The sequence below is a fragment of the Salvelinus sp. IW2-2015 genome, linkage group LG25 (assembly GCF_002910315.2).
Source record: "Salvelinus sp. IW2-2015 linkage group LG25, ASM291031v2, whole genome shotgun sequence".
Classification (NCBI taxonomy): domain Eukaryota; kingdom Metazoa; phylum Chordata; class Actinopteri; order Salmoniformes; family Salmonidae; genus Salvelinus; species Salvelinus sp. IW2-2015.
Window position 1 is genome coordinate 10049365 of NC_036865.1, and position 22281 is coordinate 10071645.

The following is a 22281-nucleotide window of genomic DNA, read 5'->3' on the forward strand; positions in this document are numbered from 1 at the left end:
GGGGGGGAAGCAGCATGGCATGGTGGGTGGGATGGATGGACAGTGCGGTGATTGGGTTTGTTGAGGAGGAACCGAGGAAGTGAAAGAGGGAGGATTAGATATGGGCCCCGTAGCGGAAGGCATAGAGTGAGACCCTCAGCTTTCGTTAAACTCACCAAGAGAAATTTCCCTTTTCTCCACATATGAACAAAACAATTTGTCTGGTRATCAATTTCTAAAGAAAGTTCTCTGTTTACATGAAGCATGTGTGTCTATATATTTACATACATTGATACAAATCAAGAGTTTACAGTCCCTTTCATTAAACTATAGATTTTGTACTGGGATGTCTGTACTGGGATCTTCAGGTATTTGAAAGGCAATTATGAGTGTGGGTGAGGGTATGTAAAAGGGTGGCAGGTAGCCTAGCGGTTAAGAGGGTTGGGCCAGTAACCTAAATGCCGCTGGTTCGAATCCCAGAGCAGACTTGGTGAAAAATATGCAGATGTGCCCTTGAGCAAGGCACTTAATCCTAGTTGCTCTGGATAAGAYCGTCTGCTAAATCACTAAAATGCAAAAAGATCAGCGAAGGCTTGGTGACTAATGGTGATTGGGTGGCTTTATGCTTGAAGGTGAGCAGCATGAAGACATTCATAGAATGGATGGAATCTAACAAATACACTTGAATATTGCAACAGGTGACCTGCATTTGTAACAAGGAATATAGATCGGTTAGCTGATAACTTCACGAAAACTATGTGCGCACTTTCATGGGGCAGAAGTCAGCATATTGTTGTGATTCTGGATGGCCAGATAGCTACCCACAATGACAAGAAACTGCAATGTGGGGAATCGTAAGTGGCTCGTTTCAACTTGATCTTGATACCATGTCTTGTTTTGAGGTGTTGACTGATTTCATGCCAATGCTAATATTGCAAAAAAATAAAATAATAATAATAATAATAATAATAATAATAATAGGTAGCTAGCTAACCAACAACTGTAACAATGAATTTGAGAGACAACAAATGCTCATTGCGCAAATGTACAGTACCAGTCAAAAGTTTGGAGACACCTACTCATTCAAGTATTTTTCTTTATTTGTACTATTTTCTACATGGTAGAAGACATCAAAACTATGAAATAACACATATAGAATCATGTAGTAACCAAAAAATTGTTAAACAAATCAAAATAGATGTTATATTTGAAATTCTTCAAATAGCAACCCTTTGCCTTGATGACAGCTTTGCACACTCTTGGCATTATCTCAACCAGCTTCATGAGGTAGACACCTGGAATGCATTGACAGGTTTACCTTGTTAAAAGTTAATTTGTGGAATTTCGTTCCTTCTTAATGTGTTTGAGCCAATCAGTTGTGTTGTGACAAGGTAGGGGTGGTTTACAGAAGARAGCCCTATTTGGTAAAAGACCAAGTCCATATTATGGCAAGAACASCTCAAATAAGGAAAGAGAAATGACAGTCCATCATTATTTTAAGACATGAAGGTCAATCAATGCGGAAAACTTCAAGAACCTTGAAGTTTCTTCAAGTGCAGTCGCAAAAACCATCAAGCGCTATGGCTCTCATGAGGACCGCCACAGGAAAGGAAGACCCAGAGTTAATTCTGCTGTGTCTTTGTGAGACGCAGAGTAAGCGAACGGATTATCTCCGCATGTGTGGTTCCTACCGTGAAGCATGAAGGAGGAGGTGTGATGGTGCTTTGCTGGTGACACTCTCTGATTTATTTAGAATTCAAGGCACACTTACCCAGCATGGCTACCAAAGGATTCTGCAGTGATACGCCATCCTATCTGGTTTGCACTTAGTGGGACTATCAATTGTTTTTCAACAGGACAATGACCCAACACACCTCCAGGCTGTGTAAGGGCTATTTGACCAAGAAGGAGAGTGATGGAGTGCCACATCAGATGACCTGGCCTCCACAATCACCTGACCTCAACCCATTTTAGATGGTTTGGGATGAGTTGGACCACAGAGTGAAGGAAAAGCAGCCAACAAGAGCTCAGCATATGTGGGAACTCCTTCAATACTGTTGAAAAGCATTCCTCATGAAGCTGGTTGAGAGAATGCCAAGAGTGTGCAAAGCTGTCATCAAGGCAAAGGATGGCTACTTGAAAATATATTTAGATTTGTTTAAKACTTTTTTGGTTACTACATGATTCCATGTGTTATTTCATAGTTWTGATCTATTCACTATTATTCTACAATGTAGACAATTGTAAGAATAAATAAAAAACCCTTGAATGAGTAGGTGTGTCTAAACTTTTGACTGGTACTGTATATATTTTTTCAATAAACATAAATATACAGTTGAAGTCAGCAGTTTACATACACCTTAGCCAAATCCATTTAAACTCGCGTTTTTTCACAATTCTGACATTTAATCCTAGTAAAAATTCCCTAGGTCAGTTAGGATCACCACTTTATTTTAAGAATGTGAAATGTCAGAATAATAGTAGAAAGAATATTTATTTCAGCTTTTATTTCTTTCATCACACCCAGTGGGTCAGAAGTTTACATACCGAAAACTAATTGAGTGTATCATTGCCTTTAAATTGTTTAACTTAGGCTACCTGAAACGTTTGACCTTCCACAAGCTTCCCACAATAAGTTAGGTGAATTTTGCCCCTTCCTCCTGACAGAGCTGGTGTAAGGAGTCAGGTTTGTAGGCCTCCTTGCTCGCACACGCTTTTTCAGTTCTGCCCCAAATTTTCTATGGGATGAGGTCAGGGTTTGAATGGCCACTCCAATACCTTGACTTGTTGTCCTTAAGTCATTTTTGCCACAACTTGGAAGTATGCTTGGGGTCATTGTCCATTGTGAAGACCCATTTGCGACCAAGCATTAACTTCTGACTGATGTCTTGAGATGTTGCTTCAAATATACACAATTTTCCTTCCTCAAGATGCCATCTATTTTGTGAGGGGCACCAGTCCCTCCTGCAGCAAAGCACCCCCACAACATGAGCTGCACCCCGTGCTTCCGGTTGGGAGTGTGTTCTCGGCTTGCAAGCCTCCCCCTTTTTCCCCAAACAAACGATGGTCATTAGGCCAAACAGTTCTATTTTTGTTTCATCAGACCAGAGGACATTTCTCCAAAAGTACGATCTTTGTCTCCATGTGCAGTTGCAAACCGTAGTGAGTGGCCTTTCAGGTTATGTCGATATAGGACTCGTTTTACTGTGGATATAGATAATGTTGTACCTGTTTCCTCCAGCATTCTTCACAAGGTCCTTGCTGTTGTTCTGGGATTGATTTGCACTTTTCGCACCAAAGTACGTTAATCTCTAGGAGACAGAATGCGTCTCAGAATCCTTCCTGAGCGGTATGACGGCTGCGTGGTCCCATGGTGGTTTATACTTGCCGTACTCTTGTTTGTACAGATGAACATGGTACCTTCAGCGCGTTTGGAAATTGCTCCCATGGATGAACCAGACTTGTGGAGGTCTACAATGTATTATTTATTTTTCCCATGATGTCAAGCAAAGAGGCACTGAGTTTGAAGGTAGGCCTTGAAAATATCCACAGGTACATCTCCAATAACTCAAATGATGTCAATTAGCCTATCAGAAGCTTCTAAAGCCATGACATAATTTTAATGGAATTTTCCAAGCTGTTTAAAGGCACAGTCCAACTCAGTGGTATGTAAACTTCTGACCCACTGGAATTGTAATACAGTGAATTATAAGTGAAATAATCTGTCTGTAAACAATTGTTGGAAAAATTACTTGTGTCATGCAAAAAATAGATGTCCTAACCGACTTGCCAAAACTTTGTTAACAAGAAATGTGTGGAGTGGTTGAAAAACGAGTTTTAATGACTCCAACCTAAGTGTTTGTAAACTTCCGACTTCAACTGTAGCTTACATGTCAAGAATCTAAGCCAACCCTGTCTGTTTTGCCCCATATTTGCGCACGTGTCGGTTTTGTTGCTAAACAACCAAACCGTCTATGCCTTTGTAAAAAAAAATACAAATCTACATCTGTGCCTTAGAGCACCAAACCAAACCCCACCAGGCAATACAAATAGTAACACACCACACACACCACCCTTAAACAAACAGATCTCACTGCTACCTACTTGAAACAATCCGAGTTGTATGTTCCTTCTTGACACATACAAAATACACTTCGGATATACAGTCCTGTAGAAATATTTTAAAGGATGGTAACAATCCTAGATCATCAGGCCCTGAAAAGACATCCTTATGAAGTAAGTCCGCGGCTTTAGCTTCTCCAGCACAGCGAGGCTACACTACACTGCAGTGCTAAGCTAGTTCAGCACAGCCAAGGAGAGGAAAGGAAGAGTACTACTTAGGTCATGCAGGTTGAGGGAAAGGTAGAAAGAGAAGGAACGTGAGGGAAGGAGTGCAGAGGAAGGGAGGGTCTTACCCGGCCTCGTGGCCCTTGGACTGTCCAGCGATGGCGTCCATGATGGCATCCTGGGAGTACATGCTAATGGGGGTGTTGTACTGGGCATGGATTATGGTGGCCTTGCCCCCAGGACCCTTCACCTCGATGGGCTTGTGGGTGGACAGGGCAGAGTCCTTCAGCGCAATGGGGTTGAAGTTGGGCACATACTCGTTGCTGTCGTGGAGCGGTAGAGGGTTGGAGGAYGTTAGCAGGATAGTGATGATTAGGGTGAAGAGGAAAAGAAGTAAAGAGGGAAAAGTGAAAAGTGAAAGAAAGTGAGGGTGGCAGTGGAAGGAGAAATGGTGTGAGATGTGAAGTGAAACAGTGTAATAGCCTGTTAGCAGATCAGTTTGTGCTCTAGCCAACTCCTCTGTTGTGTATAATGCCATGTGGAACATCAACATGTATGGCACACAACAACGGGAGGCACAACAAAGAGTTGGCTAACGCACAAAAGGGGARAATTAAGACTGGGGAAATTCACGCCTTTTCTATGCACTTCTCAGTACTTGGTATACAGCCTTACCTTATTCACCTACGTAACGTGCTCTGCAGGTGTGGCCACGTTGCGCGCTCTGAATTAATTTAATTCAACCTCTGACCCCCCCCCCCCTCAAAGTCAGAATACACGTAGAGAGAAAAGTGCATAAAAAGGGAATTAAGTTCCATTTACTCGTGCTTATCTCGGGTCAGAATTCCCCCCATAGAGATCTGCTACTACAACAGTGTGGGGTTTTGAAGAGAAAAGGCGGATAAAGAGCCATCGAGGAGCTGTATGTTACACAGCAAACATGCTCTGTATATCCCCCAGTAGAGCAGGCACAGCACAGCTTACATATCTGCACACACACACTCAGGTTTCCCTCCAGATACAGGTCAGCCCTCCCAGGTATGTGGGAGCCTACAGGCTCACATGATGTTCTACAACTGGCCCACAAGTAAACTGATCAAGATAAAGAGCAAATGGATGTGTTAATATAAACATGCACTGTCATCTAAGTTACAAAAACATAAAGGCTAACTTATTGAACCATTCAAATCCCACAAATAAACACAGTTGATCAACGCCAGCAATGCACAGTTTCAAAATGATCTGCAAATGACAGTTTTTTTTTTTACATCATATTAGCCACCTGTCCAATAAAAGTCAATTACACAAGCAAATACTTCACACGTCCACACTCTCCACCTAAATGCCATATTGTATGTACATGGCTGATGGCTCATGGGAGAATTTAGCATAACGTCAGAAAATGACCTTTATTCTCTCATACAAAATATCCCAAAACCACTATTAATGAACAGGGATCTCGTCTGCGAGGGGTTTTCAAGTTAATGATCACAAGCAAATTTATTTTATGACAGGTTAAGATTTATTAGATGTTCGCTCCTTTTTCTCTGGGACTTTGACAACCATTACAGACCAAACCAAAACTAGCATTATCATTACCAATCCTAGAACTGCTCATCTGTCTCAAAAGGCATAATCACTACACAACAAGCCAAGACAATGCACATCCACTTCACACCAAAGAGACTGACACAATAACATTAACATGACACACTACACCATGCAGCTGAACCACGGAATCGTTTTGGGGGCGAACGCTGCTACGCCACATGCAGGGTAGGGTACTAACTTGGCAGGAGTGTTGGAAATAACCTGAGGCGGCGGCAGAGGAGAGAGAGAGAGAGANAATAATAAATCAAGATCATCCCAGGGGCCGTAAAAAACCTTCTCGCGGGCCGGATGTGGCCCGCGGGCCTTGACTCTGACATATATGGTATACAGCCTTACCTTATTCACCTACGTAACGTGCTCTGCAGGTGTGGCCACGTTGCGCGCTCTGAATTAATTTAATTAAACCTCTGACCCCCCCACCCCCCTCAAAGTCAGAATACGCGTAGAGAGAAAAGTGCATAAAAAGGGAATTAAGTTCCATTTACTCGTGCTTATCTCGGGTCAGAATTCCCCCCATAGAGATCTGCTACTACAACAGTGTGGGGTTTTGAAGAGAAAGGCGGATAAAGAGCCATCGAGGAGCTGTATGTTACACAGCAAACATGCTCTGTATATCCCCCAGTAGAGCAGGCACAGCACAGCTTACATATCTGCACACACACACTCAGGTTTCCCTCCAGATACAGGTCAGCCCTCCCAGGTATGTGGGAGCCTACAGGCTCACATGATGTTCTACAACTGGCCCACAAGTAAACTGATCAAGATAAAGAGCAAATGGATGTGTTAATATAAACATGCACTGTCATCTAAGTTACAAAAACATAAAGGCTAACTTATTGAACCATTCAAATCCCACAAATAAACACAGTTGATCAACGCCAGCAATGCACAGTTTCAAAATGATCTGCAAATGACAGTTTTTTTTTTTACATCATATTAGCCACCTGTCCAATAAAAGTCAATTACACAAGCAAATACTTCACACGTCCACACTCTCCACCTAAATGCCATATTGTATGTACATGGCTGATGGCTCATGGGAGAATTTAGCATAACGTCAGAAAATGACCTTTATTCTCTCATACAAAATATCCCAAAACCACTATTAATGAACAGGGATCTCGTCTGCGAGGGGTTTTCAAGTTAATGATCACAAGCAAATTTATTTTATGACAGGTTAAGATTTATTAGATGTTCGCTCCTTTTTCTCTGGGACTTTGACAACCATTACAGACCAAACCAAAACTAGCATTATCATTACCAATCCTAGAACTGCTCATCTGTCTCAAAAGGCATAATCACTACACAACAAGCCAAGACAATGCACATCCACTTCACACCAAAGAGACTGACACAATAACATTAACATGACACACTACACCATGCAGCTGAACCACGGAATCGTTTTGGGGGCGAACGCTGCTACGCCACATGCAGGGTAGGGTACTAACTTGGCAGGAGTGTTGGAAATAACCTGAGGCGGCGGCAGAGGAGAGAGAGAGAGAGAGAAAGAGACAGTGATTAACAACGCAATTACACTCCACCACCCGCCTCCGTCGAGGTCGCTTATTTGGCGTGAAAGGCAAGTCGCAAGGTACGTCAGAGATAAGAGAATAGGAAAGGAGAAAAGATAGATAGAAGATGGTGAAGGTGAATACTGAGAATCAGACAATGCAACAATGAAAGCCATCAGTGAAAAATATGTTTTGACCTTTGTTGCCATTCATTRTTGATTCTGATCATTACTGAGGCTTGTCCATCACTGACATGCAGCCATGGCATTGCAGGCTCTTTAAATCTATAACATGGAGCTAAAATACTATTTTTACGTCCGAGCAGTGGTAWGAAGTGATAAAGAACGTGGGAGAGAGAATGCAACAGACAAGAGAGAGATAACTTTGTACTGTATGTTTTGTAGATGAGGGTAGAAAGCGAGATAAAGAAATAAATAAAGGGAGAGAGGTGACGAGAGAGGGTCAGATGAGACAGAGGCAGATATATTGGGGTTCTGTATGTTTAGAGATGGGAGCAGAGCGGAGCAGAGAGGAACCTGAACCTCAGCCATTCCATGGCCTTTTAAAGAGATGACAAGAACAGGTGCTGGCCCTGAACCATCGTCACGGTGTCTTATAGCACTCCYCAATTATTGTGGGAACCCCATGCCTTAGATGTGTGTGAGGTCTTTTAATTAGGTCACGCGACTGCTTTCTGTTTTAGATAACACTAGGGGAATGCTAGTCCACTGTGTTCATCACAAAGACTGATATAGCAAACACTGCATTTAGCGATTCAACTTTCTCCCATTAAAGAAGTTCTGCTATTAGCGCTTACTGACACATCAGACACATACTAAAATCTCCATTTCACTGTGCAGTCACTTCGTCCATCCTGGCCACGTTTAAAGCAATGGTTAGGTTTAAAGCAATAGTTAGCTCTTCATATACACAAGCACTGGAAGGCTTGCCTGGGACGTCACATGTTCATATTTTGGCAGAGGGGACACCTAATCTCCCGGGGGCTCTTCGTATTACCTGGAGAAGGGCCACAGTCTGAGCTAGGGGCCTTTACAGGGACTGTGATGCCTGCCCTGCACATTCCCTTCTGGGGGAACCTAAATCACTAGAACCCATTAGGGTCACCAGGCTGTCTAGAGCCCAGCTCGGGATAAGAATACACAGCTAAATCTGAATGTTCTGAGGCTTTCTATCCTTCTGCCCCACGAGGGCCGGTCAGCAGAGCAGCAGGGACTGGGTGGAGTAGGGTGAAGCCCCTTGGAGTAGGGTGAAGTTGGCCATAGACACTGATCTATGGTAAGTTTTGAGGGGGGGGGGGGTTCTCTCTAAATGTTAAATGTTTAAGGTTAGGCTTTGGAGAGGGCTGGCTAATCCTACACCTGAGCCTATAGGCAACTTCCACCCGGAGCTTCTACCCCACTCCCTCCTCTTCACTATGGGGTTCARCAGGCCTGGCCACCCCCGGCTGGTGCTGCTGTTACTACCGCCTGTTCCACTTGGTTACATACCCCACTGAGAGGCCTGCTGCAGAGCTCTTTCCTCTGTGGCTCTCCTGGAGCTGAGCCATCTCTTGCAGGGTCTCAGCTGAGTACAGCCCAATAGGAGTGTTATACTGTGCCTTCTTTGTGGGGGTCGTCTTGCCCCCAGGGCTTGGAGTTTGCCTCTTGGTGGGCGACCCCGAGTAGGAGTTTTTCTCGCCAGACGCCTCTAGTGACACGGAGGAGGAATTGCAGGCCGAGAGGCCGCCATTTATTTTGGTAGTTTGAGCCTTCGGGAGGGAAGAGACGTGGGCGAGGTGGATAAGGGGGAAGACAGATAGAGGCGTGGTCAGAGAGAACAACGCAAAAGGTACTCTATGAAACTCAAAAATATAGTTGTTTGAACTTAAACTTGGAAGGCAGGGTGGGTGCTGCATTGTCCCCAGTATCACCAGTAGAGGGKAGTGAGAGACTTAACATAGACAGTGCATGAGCACACGGCTCCACACAGAGTGTGAAATTCTGAGTGGATCAGCCCAGCACGGCCCAGGGCTGTTCTTACAGACCTCAGAGCTGGATGTGCTGTGCTGACTGTGCTGACTCTATGGCTCCTTACACCCCTAATGGAGGAACTTTGCATGGAGCCTCCTGGAGCTCCGTACTCTGACGCCTCTGATCTGGAAGGAGGCAGTGGTTTCACTGAAAGTCCTCAAACCACTTCCATCCCATATGAGTGTGACTGAAGAGTGTGTGTGTGTGTGTGTGTATCTTTTATTTATAAGTGCGGGCAACAAATTCTACAACTAGGGAAGCATGAAAACGTAGCATTCGGTGTGCTGAATACGTTGGGAGAGTGAGACTGAACAGAGTGTTGCTGGCTGCGGTCATGCTTACCTTCTGGTGAGGGATCTGTTGCATGGGAGAATCCATTCTTTGGGTGGATGTGGAAAGTGGAAATGGGCGCTTTGACCTGTTGCAAAACAAAAAACAGATACATTCMAAATATTACAGTTATTAGAGTGTGACTTGGAATTCTACTACTTGTATAACAAGTGGCTGTCAGAAAGGTGTTCTGCACTGAAAGCTTTTTCATGGTTTATGAGAGAGATCAAGAGAGGAAAAGTCTACCGGAGAAAGACCAGTGTCCAACAAGCCCATTACTACTTGGACACAAGGAGCAAAAAGGTCAAAGGTCACAGAGACAGGCCCACAGAGAGCTAGGCTCAACCTGAAAACTTCACAGACCACTCAGATACAAACGGTGTACCCTCCTTATCATAAGTGGTGGTGAGCCATATCAACAAGGACATAACATAGATTCCAGAGCCAGAATAAAGTAAATTCCATACAATTTTAGATGAGAAAAGGTATATTCTCCAAGCTCAGCAAATGCAAGAGTCAATCCACCATATTGTTCGCACAGCCAATGTTTACTTGAACCAACAATGAGGTGGGGTCTAAGTCAGAGAATAATGTGAATGTTTACAGAATACTTCAGAGATTGATCCCCCATGTTGTTTGTCTACACTCTTAGAAAAAAGGTTGTCTAGAACCTAAAAGGGTTCTTCGGCTGTCCCCATAGGAGAACCCTTTTTAGTTTCAGGTAGAACCCTTTTGGTTCCAGGTAGAACCATTTTAGGTTCCATGTAGAATCCATTCCACAGAGAGTACTGTACATGATACTCAAAAGGGTTCTACATTGAACCTAGGTTCAAAATATTTAGGTTAAGACAAGAGGATTCGAATATTCCATAACTCTTTGCAATTCATGGGACCAGCATTGCTAATTAGCAAGGCCGCTAGAAGGATATCAATGGAGTTGGTTCCATGAATTTGTTTATTTTCTAACACTTCCGAATGGAATTACTTCATTGTCTTCCCCTTCCCATCTTCAACCCAGCCTTGAACCAAAAGTGGTTCGACTTGGAACCAAAAAGGGTTCTCCTATGTGGACAGCCGAAAACCCCTTTTGGAGCGTACCGTACTCGTTGCAGACCCTGACCTAGATCTATAGAGGTGGTATAAGAGTATGCTCAGGCTCATGGGTTCAGAACGTTCGGTTTTAACACTGTTGGTCAAGTTCAGATACACAAGTGAAATGGAAAGTAAACAGTACATGGGTACTTTATGTTTTGAGTGAATCAAGACTTGGGAGTGCTTGCCTTCTGCACTTATCAGGCCCCTAATGCATCTTGAAGGACACATTCATTTATTTTCTTATTGACATTCCAGCACAATGCATACAGATGACACATAACTTACAGTGTTATATGACAGTTGAAGACTAGGTTTCATAACTTCAACTAAATGAGTTAAGTGGTGCATATTGTAAGTGTCCAATGTTTTAAGTCTTCATTGTAGACGGCTGTTAAATGTCTGCATTGTGTTCTTCTGCGGCGTACAGTGGTTATCCAAATAGTGGTTATTTATACTGAACAGAAATATAAATACAACATGCAACCCTCATCTATGGATTTCACATGACTGGGAATACAGATATGTATCTGTTGGTCACAGGTAAAATGGGTTTCACAATGGGCCTCAGGATCTCGCCACGGTATTTTTGTGCATTGAAATTGCCATCGATAAAATGCAATTGTGTTCGTTGTCCGTAGCTTATGCCTGCCCATACCATAACCCCACCGCCACCAGGTGTCACTCTGTTCACAACATTGACATCAGCAAACCGCTCACCCACACAACGTCATACACGTGGTCTGCAGCTGTGAGGCCGGTTGGACGTACTGCCAAATCCTCTAAAACGATGTTGGAGGTGGCTTATGGTAGAGAAATGAACATTACATGTTCTGCCAACAGCTCTGGTGGAAATTCCTGCAGTCAGCATGCCAATTGCACGCTTCCTCAAAACTTGAGACATCTGTTTCATTGTGTTATGTGACAAAACTGCACATTTGAGATGTGCCTTATTTTTTTCCACCAGCACAAGGTGCACCTGTGTAATGATCATGCTGTTTAATCAGCTTCTTGATATGCCACACCTGTCAGGTGGATGGAATATCTTGGCAAAGGAGAAATGCTCACTAACAGATGTAAACCAAAAAAATTGCACATGGAACATTTCTGGGATCTTTTATTTCAGCTCATGAAACATGTGACCAATACCTTACATGTTGCATTTATTTCTGTTCAGTGTATAAAGATAGACATGTCTGGCTTCTAAAGGTAGAATCAGTGGCGCAGCGGTCTAKGGCACTGCARCTCAGTGCRAGAGGCTTCACTATAGACATCCTGGTTCGAATCCAGGCTGTATCACAACCGGACCTGATTGGGAGTCCCATAGGGCGGCGCACAATTGGCCCAGCTTCGTCTGGGTTTGGCTGGGGTAGGCCGTCATTGTAAATAAGAATTTGTTCTTAACTGACTTGCGTAGTTAAATAAAGGTTAAATAAAAAAAAATATTATAAATATATATGGACAAACCGAAGTAGCCTTTAACTGTGTTAAATTAAAGTGGCTGGTGAGAAATTACATGAATGCTAAATAAGGATTTCTGAGCTGCAGAAAAAAATGACACTGACGTAATCCATTTGCATCGTAGGGCACTGCAGGTAGGCAGAATTCAATGCCGTTTTTTGAGAGAATTCTCTGGCCTTTTGCCCTCTGTCGGCCTGCTACACAAAAGACCCAAATGACTCTGGCAAACCATGTATTTTTTGTTTGTCATAAATTGAGCACAAAGAAAAGGATTCAATGACCTGACGACTGAGTGTTCTTACCAAAAGTTCCAATTTACCAAAGGTTTTGGCATTGGATTAGAATGGCTTCAGAATATAAGGGGTGAAAAAACACTGACAAAATGCACATTTATAATAGATGCTTCATGTGTTGACTACCTGCATTGCTCATCAACTCTTGACTGTCTTCACTCGTCTTTATAGCGCTTAGTCTTATGCACACTAATACGCTGTTCTTGTGGTGTTGGAAATAAAAGCCCCAATAGCCCATATAGAAATATTGACACATTGTTTATTTGGTTGACGTCGTTACGAGTGACCTTCCTTAAGGCATTACTTCAGTCTCACACACCATCACCTCAACACATGGCAGCACTGGACCGCAAGGCACTGTGGAATAGCAGTGACCCGATGACCTGAAGAATGTTAAAGACAGGGGGTTGACCACCCCACTGCTAATCTCCCACAGTACGCAAACCGAGCAGAGGGGGTGAAGCGGCTCCTTTTTAAGCTCCTTTTTCTACGACCGACTGAACCGCAGGTAAACCTCTCTTMATTGATTTCGGGAGTAGATTTATTGGAATTGCACACAGCAGTATGAGAAGATTAAAGTCGTTTTGAGGAACCCATKATTTGAGGATTAAAGGACTATCTGGTGCAGGTTCCTTCCATATGGTGGTAGACACAGTGAACCTGGCATGCCTCCCCTGTTTTTGCACTGCTCTCACATCTCCACACATTATACAAGCAGAGGTCAGATCCATCCACAACACCCTCCTCTTATCCAAGCGGGATTCTTCTCTGTCTGGTGGTGAGAGTTTGTTTTCAACCCATTTTTTAAAAACAAGCTCTCTCTGACAGTTGTTTTTTTTCAGCAAAAGAAAAACTAAAAACAAGAGGAAAAGTGTTTCTTGGAAAAACAGAGAAGAAAAATTGAGGAAGAGGAGAGACGATGACAAGCTCTGGAAAGGCACGGCAAAGTGCCTCCTTGAATCAATCAACCAGGGGGAGGACAAGCACTTCATCGATCCAGCCTATGCCAGCCTTTCCTCCCCGTTTTACAACAATCCGACGGATGATGAAAAGCAGCCTGTTGAACCACAGGAGATGAGGGGAGGGAGGTTGGGGTGGTTGTGGTGGGTCTCAGCTGTGCAAGCCGGCGTGGGCGGAGTATGGGGGGGTGGGGTTGAAGTTGAGGAGCAGGTGCAAATGTGAGGAGGTTGGAGGGACACCTAGGACCCTACTCACCCGCCCCCCCTGAAATGGAAACAACCTCCTCTTAAAGATGTACTGTACATGTATTCACAGGAGAGATGTACTGTACATGTATTCACAGGAGAGATGTAATGTAGATGTATTCACAGGAGAGATGTACTGTACATGTATTCACAGGAGAGATGTACTGGCATGTATTCACAGGAGAGATGTACTGTGCATGTATTCACAGGAGAGATGTACTGTGCATGTATTCACAGGAGAGATGTACTGTACATGTATTCACAGGAGAGATGTACTGTACATGTATTCACAGGAGCGATGCAATCAACCCATCAAAACAAGGAATCACCACATTCCTTTGACATTTGTAATGAGACAAACCGAATTGGCGCCGAGTTTAAAACACTGTTACGGAGAGCAGCCCGACTCAGACTCTTGACATCTGCCACAGTACAGAGATGGCTGGGAGTGACTTAAGTAAAATGTCAAGTTCCAAAGCAGAGTGCAGGCCATTTGTGGCTCCTCTGAGTGTCCAAATGGAAAACAAACTATCAGGTACCTCTGGTCTGAGGTGAACAAACACAAATCTCCCAAAATAAAGTAGAGGTAGAGTCAGTGGAGATTAAAAACTGAGACGTAGCATGCTTTAACCCCTGACCTGAGTGAGTTAGTTGTTCAACCAGTTAAAAGACAGTGTAAAAGCAGTACAAACAGCTACCAAAGAGCCACGAGATAGTTAGGCTACGCAAACGTCTCCCTAAGGGTTACAGTCCGGTAAGAGGGAGAGTGTCCAATGTAATACCCATCTGTCATGATAAATACCATAGCCTGTCACTTTGCTAATTGACTTGGAGATGAAACAGAGAAAGTAAAGTGCCTTGACCTTTTCACTGCCCCCCTCTGACAAAGGACAGGCCAATCGGATTASGAATAAGAATAACATGTAATTTAATAGGATCTCTAAAGGACAGACACTATCTGGTTTTATGTAGGGGTGCATTAAGGGATTTAGCCTTCAGAGGTTTATGTAACAACAACACTGCCAGCAGATTTAGAGAGCCCTCAAACACAACAAACAGGTCCACAATCAATACCAGAGTTCAAAATAAAAATAAACAGTTATGAGATGGTAGGTTGAAAGGAAATGTCATCCTGGACCCCACCATAGTCTTCATTTCAGCAACCCATTCACTGCAGTGACGAAAGCTGTTGCCTTATAGAATCCATTTTGATTAGTCTGTCAGAGTGAGGGAAGTTATTCAAATGATAATAAAGTGATAGAAAGTGAAAAAGGTGCTAGAGTTAGAGGAACTGGCCCATCAATAATGATTAACCAGAGAGTGCCAACCCTACCCTCCCCGCCACTCCTTTGTGATTTTTGAAATGTTTTTTTATAGTGGAGACGTAATTTAACTGTAAATATGCCATGAACACAACCACTCATGATGTTTTCATCTGATTGTCAAACAAATCACTACCTTCACACGTTTATCCAAAATAATTCCAGCATCCGATTAGTGCACGTGTATTCCCGCCAACTTTCGTTCAATTCGRAAGTGGATGAAACTACCTCAACCGCGAAAGCTTCRGAGGCAGCGAAACAGCGCCCCTCTGTCTTACTATACGAAGCCCATGTATCTGATGCTGTCTAGACAAAAAATAAAAAGGTATGACATGCCATACTCTTTTTGGCCAGACAACATCAGATACATGGCCTATATGTCCTCTGCCTCGATGAAAATGGCAGTATTATCAGCAGCACCGGTCTTTTCACTACAGAAATGCGTATTGTATCCCCCTAGAGTCTAAGGGCCCGAGGCTGGGTTCCTACGAAGCTAGCCATGTCGAGAACTAGGCTTGCCTAGTTCATGGCAGAAAAATAGCTAAAGAATGGGTGGGTCCCAGTGTAAATCAGTGACACCTCACTACACGTCAAACCAATCAAATGCCTTGCTTGGGCGGAGCACCAATAGTGCTCACTAGATTAGTTTCATAGGTGCAACAGTGCGTGACGATTCTTTTTACAGTCTATGGTGAGGATGGCCGGGAAATCGCAGATTAAAACCCCATCAAAATATGTTGATGTATGTCGATTGTGTATAGAGCACACTTCTGACAAAACACAATTAAGGTTTTCGTCCATTTTCTGCAATGGTGCAAACTAGCATACGGAACAACTCTCTGCAAAATGTGTCATTCCCTGTCTGAAAACAGTGACACACATAACACGTAGCACCAACGGGCATGTGGTAGGAAGGTTCTTGAAATGTAGCATCCAATCAAAATCTTGCCGCTGGGAGCCAGCGGACCATTTTTAACCGTTTTTGCAATACAAAATTCTTTAGACTTCCAAGGGAGGCGTGACGTGACTAAGCTAGCATTGGGAATTGTTTTAAGATGGTCATACCAAGGATAATTTAGCTATTTGATTTAGAATTGTAGGACCCCTGTATGTATAAAAACTAATATTTWAAAAAATTKTGTTGAAACATTGAATTTGGCCTTACTGCTATTAGCCCAAAGAAACCCAATGAATAACAGATAGTCAAGATGTTTATCAAAAGGAAGTATGTTTTGAAGTATCAGTCCTWTATCTGAGTGATATAAGAAAGCTTATTTTACCGTGGAATTACCTGTATACCTTGAACATGGAAATGCGCTATTCACTTCTAGAAATATTTCAGCTCGGTACCGGCTTCTTAGCGTTCGGACGCTACAGACGTTTTAGTGAGAAGACKGATTTTTGAGATGTCTCCTGGTCTGACAAACACCTCTGTAGCTCTGCCACCTTCCACCGCAGATGCAGAAGGCCGATATCGGCGGATGCGGTGGAMTGAGACGCAGCCCGTGCAGATATCTCTATCTTAAACAGATTTTGATGGSGATTTTTTATGTATAATGCCTCGAGCACAGCCTGGCGGCACCTCTATCCCCTTGATGAAGTGAGGCCCGAGGCAATTGTCTCTTCTGCCTAATGGCAAGTCCGCCAGTGCTAACGTCTCACCCTAGACATTCAGCAGTCTATCATTAGGATGTAATTGGCTGATTGTTTGATAWAGGAAGCATTCATATCACACATGCACTACAGCTATATTGCGGTGCTTTTTTTCATTGGCTCTTTATCTGGTCTCTGCAACCGTGGAAGTCATGTGTGTGTGCATGTGTAAGTAATTGAAGGCATCCACTGTGTTTGCCGTAGTTTAAACGGCAGGGGGTGAATCAGCAGTAGTCACGCCTCGCAGCAAAGCAGATTCAAATGAGTGAAAAGACGACATGGGACACTATTAAGGACGCATGGTTTCACCTTCAGTTGAAGTCGGAAGTTTACATAATCCTTAGCCAAATACATTTAAACTCAGTTTTTCACAATTCCTGACATTTAATCCCATTAAAAATGACCTGTCTTAGGTCAGTTAGGATCACCACTTTATTTTAAGAATGTGAAATGTCAGAATAATAGTAGAAAGAATTATTTCTTTCAGCTTTTATTTCTTTCATCACATTCCCAGTGGGTCAGAAGTTTGCATTCGCTCAATTACTATTTGGTAGCATTGCCTTTAAATTGTTTAACTTGGGTCAAACGTTTCGGGTAGCCTTCCACAAGCTTCCCACAATAAGTTGGGTGAATTTTGGCCCATTCCTCCTGACAGAGCTGGTGTAACTGAGTCAGGTTTGTAGGCCTCCTTGCTCACACAAGCTTTTTCAGTTCTGCCCACAAATTTTCTATGGGATTGAGGTCAGGGCTTTGTGATGGCCACTCCAATACCTTGACTTTGTTGTCCTTAAGCCATTTTTGCCACAACTTTGGAAGTATGCTTGGGGTCATTGTCCATTTGGAAGACCTATTTGCGACAAGCTTTAACTTGCTGACTGATGTCTTGAGATGTTGCTTCAATATACCCACATCAGTTTCATCCTCATGATGCCATCTATTTTGTGAAGGCACCAGTCCCTCCTGCAGCGAAGCCTCCACAACATGATGCTGCCACCCCCGTGCTTCACGGTTGGGATAGTGTTCTTCGGCTTGCAAGCGTCCCCCTTTTTCCTCCAAACATAACGAGGGTCATTATGGCCAAACAGTTCTATTTTGTTTCATCAGACCAGAGGACATTTCTCCAAAAAGTACGATCTTTGTCCACATGTGCAGTTGCAAACCGTAGTCTGGCGGTTTTGGAGCAGTGGCTTCTTCCTTGCTGAGCAGCCTTTCAGGTTATGTTGATATAGGCCTACGTTTTACTGTGGATATAGATACATTTGTACCGGTTTCCTCCAGCATCTTCACAAGGTCCTTTGCTGTTGTTCTGGGATTGATTTGCACTTTTCGCACCAAAGTACGTTCATCTCTAGGAGACAAAACGCGTCTCCTTCCTGAGCGGTATGACGGCTGCGTGGTCCCATGGTGTTTATACTTGCGTACTATTGTTTGTACAGATGAACGTGGTACCTTCAGGCATTTGGAAATCGCTCCCAAGGATGAACCAGACTTGTGGAGGTCTACAAATTGTCTTTCTGAGTTCTTGGCTGATTTCTTTTGATTTTCCCAGGATGTCAAGCAAAGAGGCACTAAGTTTGAAGGTAGGCCTTGAAATACATCCACAGGTACACCTACAACTGACTCAAATGATGTCAATTAGCCTATCAGAAGCTTCTAAAGCCATGACATCATTTTCTGGAATTTTCCAAGCTGTTTAAAGGCACAGTCAACTTAGTGTATGTAAACTTCTTACCCGCTGGAATTGTGATACAGTGAATTATAAATGAAATAATCTGTCTGTAAACAATTGTTGGAAAAATTACTTGTGTCATGCACAATGTAGATGTCCTKARCGACTTGCCAAAACTATAGTTTGTTAACAAGACATTTGTGGAGTGGTTGAAAAACAAGTTTTAATGACTCCAACCTAAGTGTATGTAAACTTCCGACTTCAACTGTCTATTCATTAAGCAGCGACGGGCCTTCTCTGCTAAATTATTGCCACCACTCCCCAAAAAGGTACGAATTTTTCAGGATGGTAAAAACGTTTTCAGTTTAAACTGAAAACAACCACAACACATACAGTGACTTCAGAAATAATTGACACCCCTTGACTTGTTCACATTTTGTTGTTACAGCCTGAATTGAAAATGTAAAAAAAWWWATATATATTGTCATTGGCCTACACACAATACAACATAATGTCGAAGTGGAATAAAGTTTTTCGAATTATTTTACAAATTCATTCAAAATGAAAAGCTGAAATGTCTTCATTCAACTCCTTTGTTATGGCAAGCCTAAAGATCTCAACAAGTCACATAATAAATTGCATGGACTCACCCTGTATGCAATAAGTGTTTAACATGATTTTTGAATGACTACTTCATCTCTGTAKTCCACACATGCAGATAATTGTAAGGTTGAGTTGAGCAGTGAATTTCAAACATATATTCAACCACAAAGACCAGGGAGGTTTTCCAATGCCTCGCAAAGAAGGGCATCTATAGGCCTCCTGGGTGGCGCAGTGGTCTAGGCTGCGCCACCAGAGTCTCTGGGTTTGCGCCCAGGCTCTGTCGCAGCCGGCCGCGACCGGGAGGTCCGTGGGGCGACGCACAATTGGCATAGCGTCGTCCGGGTTAGGGAGGGTTTGGCCGGTAGGGATATCCTTGTCTCATCGCGCTCCAGCGACTCCTGTGGCGGGCCGGGCGCAGTGCGCACTAACCGAGGGGGGCGGGTGCACGGTGTTTCCTCCGACACATTGGTGCGGCTGGCTTCCGGGTTGGAGGCGCGCTGTGTTAAGAAGCAGTTGGGTTGTGCTTCGGAGGACGCATTCGACCTTCGTCTCTCCCGAGCCCGTACGGGAGTTGTAGCGATGAGACAAGATAGTAATTACTAGCGATTGGATACCACGAAAATTGGGGAGAAAAGGGGAGAAAAAAAATATATATATATATAATAAAAAGAAGGGCATCTATTGGTAGATGGGTAAAATACTTAGGTTTGGCTGTGAGATATGGGTCTGTACACAAGCATTTGTTCCAAACTAATCAATTCAAGCATGGTCCAAAAACCGATGCTGCATGCTAATAATATTGTTACACTGATTAGRTTTTTCCTATAGTAKCATTGATTTTWAAAAATMTACTGAGTTCTGGTTATTTCTATGGGGAACACACTGTGTCAGAGGAAAAAAAGTGATATCGWATTAATGTTTATCCCATGACAAAAGTATACCAAAGCCATCTTTGGTTCTCTAGTTTTAGCCAGGACAACAGGTAATTTATTATATAATTATTTCTATTCCCTCCCTCCATACATTCCTTCTCTCCTCAATCCTCAGATGACAGAAAGGCCACATCTCTACCTCTAAAAGATTTGAGGCAGCCCACTCTGTCTCCCTGTGCGTGTTTAAAATGACACCTAATATCTGTCTGATCATCAATTATGCCACTATAAGAGTTGGCCCTCAGAGAGAAGAGGAGTGTGTGTGTGTGTGTGTGTGTGTGTGTGTGTGTGTGTGTGTGTGTGTGTGTGTGTTACGTACTTCTGCATGGTGAGGGCCAGGTTAAAGCTGGCACACTTGATCTTGTTCTGGGCCTCCAGGTGGGTCATGCCTTCAGTGCTGACCCCGTCGATGGCCATGATGATGTCACCCTGGATCAGGTTGCCCTGCTGTGCCTTACTCCCTGGGGTGATCTGTGGACGGTCAGCACACACACACATAGGTCAACCGCAATCATAATGTGCTTTGTCAATGGACACTAGTGCTAAGCGATTAACCAAAATGTCTAAACATAAAAAATAAAATACYAAAAAACAGCTAATTGACAGATATCGGTTCAATTATTATAATAACATTTTGTTCAGATTTTTTCTGTGAGCTTGATGGTCAGTTTCTATAGAGAGAAATTAGATCAACCCCGAACTTTGAAGTTTAGTAGGGAGTTGTAGTTTCCAACAGGCCAATATTCMACATAGTTTAGTGCAGAAAATGTGGTGATTAACTACAATGACCATAATCCATTGTCCGCCCGCTTACTTGCACGGTTTCGGTCTGTGTGGAGCAGACACTAAGAGCTCGTTGAATGAGAGAGAACGCACGAGAGGGATAAAATCCGTTGCATTGCAGGACTTTCTCTACCTGAAAATACATGATGTAAGTGATTGATAGTTGGTATTCAACAGTCATAAAAGTATGCCTTATTTACTATCACTTAATCACAGCAGAGAAGTAAATATCTTAGGTCAATGAAATGGGAATGGAATCGATCAATGGTGTTATGAGTGAGCTGCCGTCACGTAGGGCTCGGCTTAAGTCTCTCAGAGGTGCAAAGCCTCCTCCCAATCACAGCCAGGTGGAGCCCGACAACCTGTTTACACTGGACACAATAGGAGGACACAAGTGTACAGGCAGGCCTCCATGTCTAATCCTTGACAGCTGACTACATAACCTAACATGCGGAACATTCTGTGATTATTACATTATCTCAATATGGATGTAGAAGACTGAACTTGGACGATCAGTTCATCAGTAATCACGGTCACACTTTATTTGGATAGTCCAGAAAGTCCATCTGTAGATGCTCAATAGATGGTCATACTATCACCAAACTATCTGTTGATAAGCAACTGCTTGCTAAGGTTAGGTTTAGAATAAGGGTTACYTTTAGGGTTAGGATAAGGGTTAAGGTTCGGGTTAGTAGATACACTATATATACAAAAGTATGTGGACATACCTTGAAATTAGTGGACTCGGCTATTTCAGCCACACCCGTTGCTGACAGGTGTATAAAAGCACACCGCCATGCAATCTCCATAGACAAACATTGGCAGTCGAATGGCCTTACTGAAGAGCTCAGTGATTTTCAACGTGGCATCGTCATAGGATGCCACCTTTCCAACAAGTCAGTTCATCAAATTTCTGCCCTGCTAGACCCGGTCAACTGTAAGTGATGTTATTGGGAATTGGAAACGTCTCTGAGCATTTAAAAAAAACMAATTTTAATCATTTAGCAGATGCTCTTATCCAGAGCAATTAGGGTTAAGTACCTTGCTCAKGGGCKCATAGGCAGATTTCATCTAGTCAGCTTCAGGATTTGAACCAGCAACCTTTTGTTTACTGGCCCAACCTCTTAACCGCTAGACTACCACCCAGCCACAGCAACAACGGCTCAGCCGCAAAGTGGTAGGCCACACAAGTTCCAAACTGCCTCTGGAAGCAACGTCAGCACAATAATTGTTTGTCGGGAGCTTCATGAAATGGGTTTCCGTGGCCAAGCAGCCGCACACAAGCCTAAGATCACCATGCGCTCGGCTGGAGTGGTGTAAGGCTCACCGCCATTGGACTCTGGAGCAGTGGGAACGCGTTCTCTGGAGTGATGAATCACGCTTCACCATCTGGCAGTCCGACAGACGAATCTGCCCCCGCAGCAATGTTCCAACATCTAGTGGAAAGCCTTCCCAGAAGAGTGGAGACTGTTATAGCAGCAAAGCGGGGACTAACTCCATATTAATGCCCATGATTT

General features: G+C 43.4%; 1 protein-coding gene across 1 annotated transcript in view; it reads right to left on the reverse strand.

The window, feature by feature from the left end:
• The window catches only part of LOC111951700 (LIM domain-binding protein 3), a 67682-nt gene that overhangs the window by 22801 nt on the left and 22600 nt on the right, over positions 1-22281 (reverse strand). The window contains exons 2-5 of the mRNA XM_070434823.1: positions 20301-20452; positions 9764-9839; positions 7329-7351; positions 4395-4589 (exon numbers count right to left, since the gene is read on the reverse strand). Of these exons, the coding sequence (XP_070290924.1) occupies positions 4395-4589; positions 7329-7351; positions 9764-9839; positions 20301-20452 (446 nt within the window). The remainder of the gene's footprint in view (positions 1-4394; positions 4590-7328; positions 7352-9763; positions 9840-20300; positions 20453-22281) is intronic.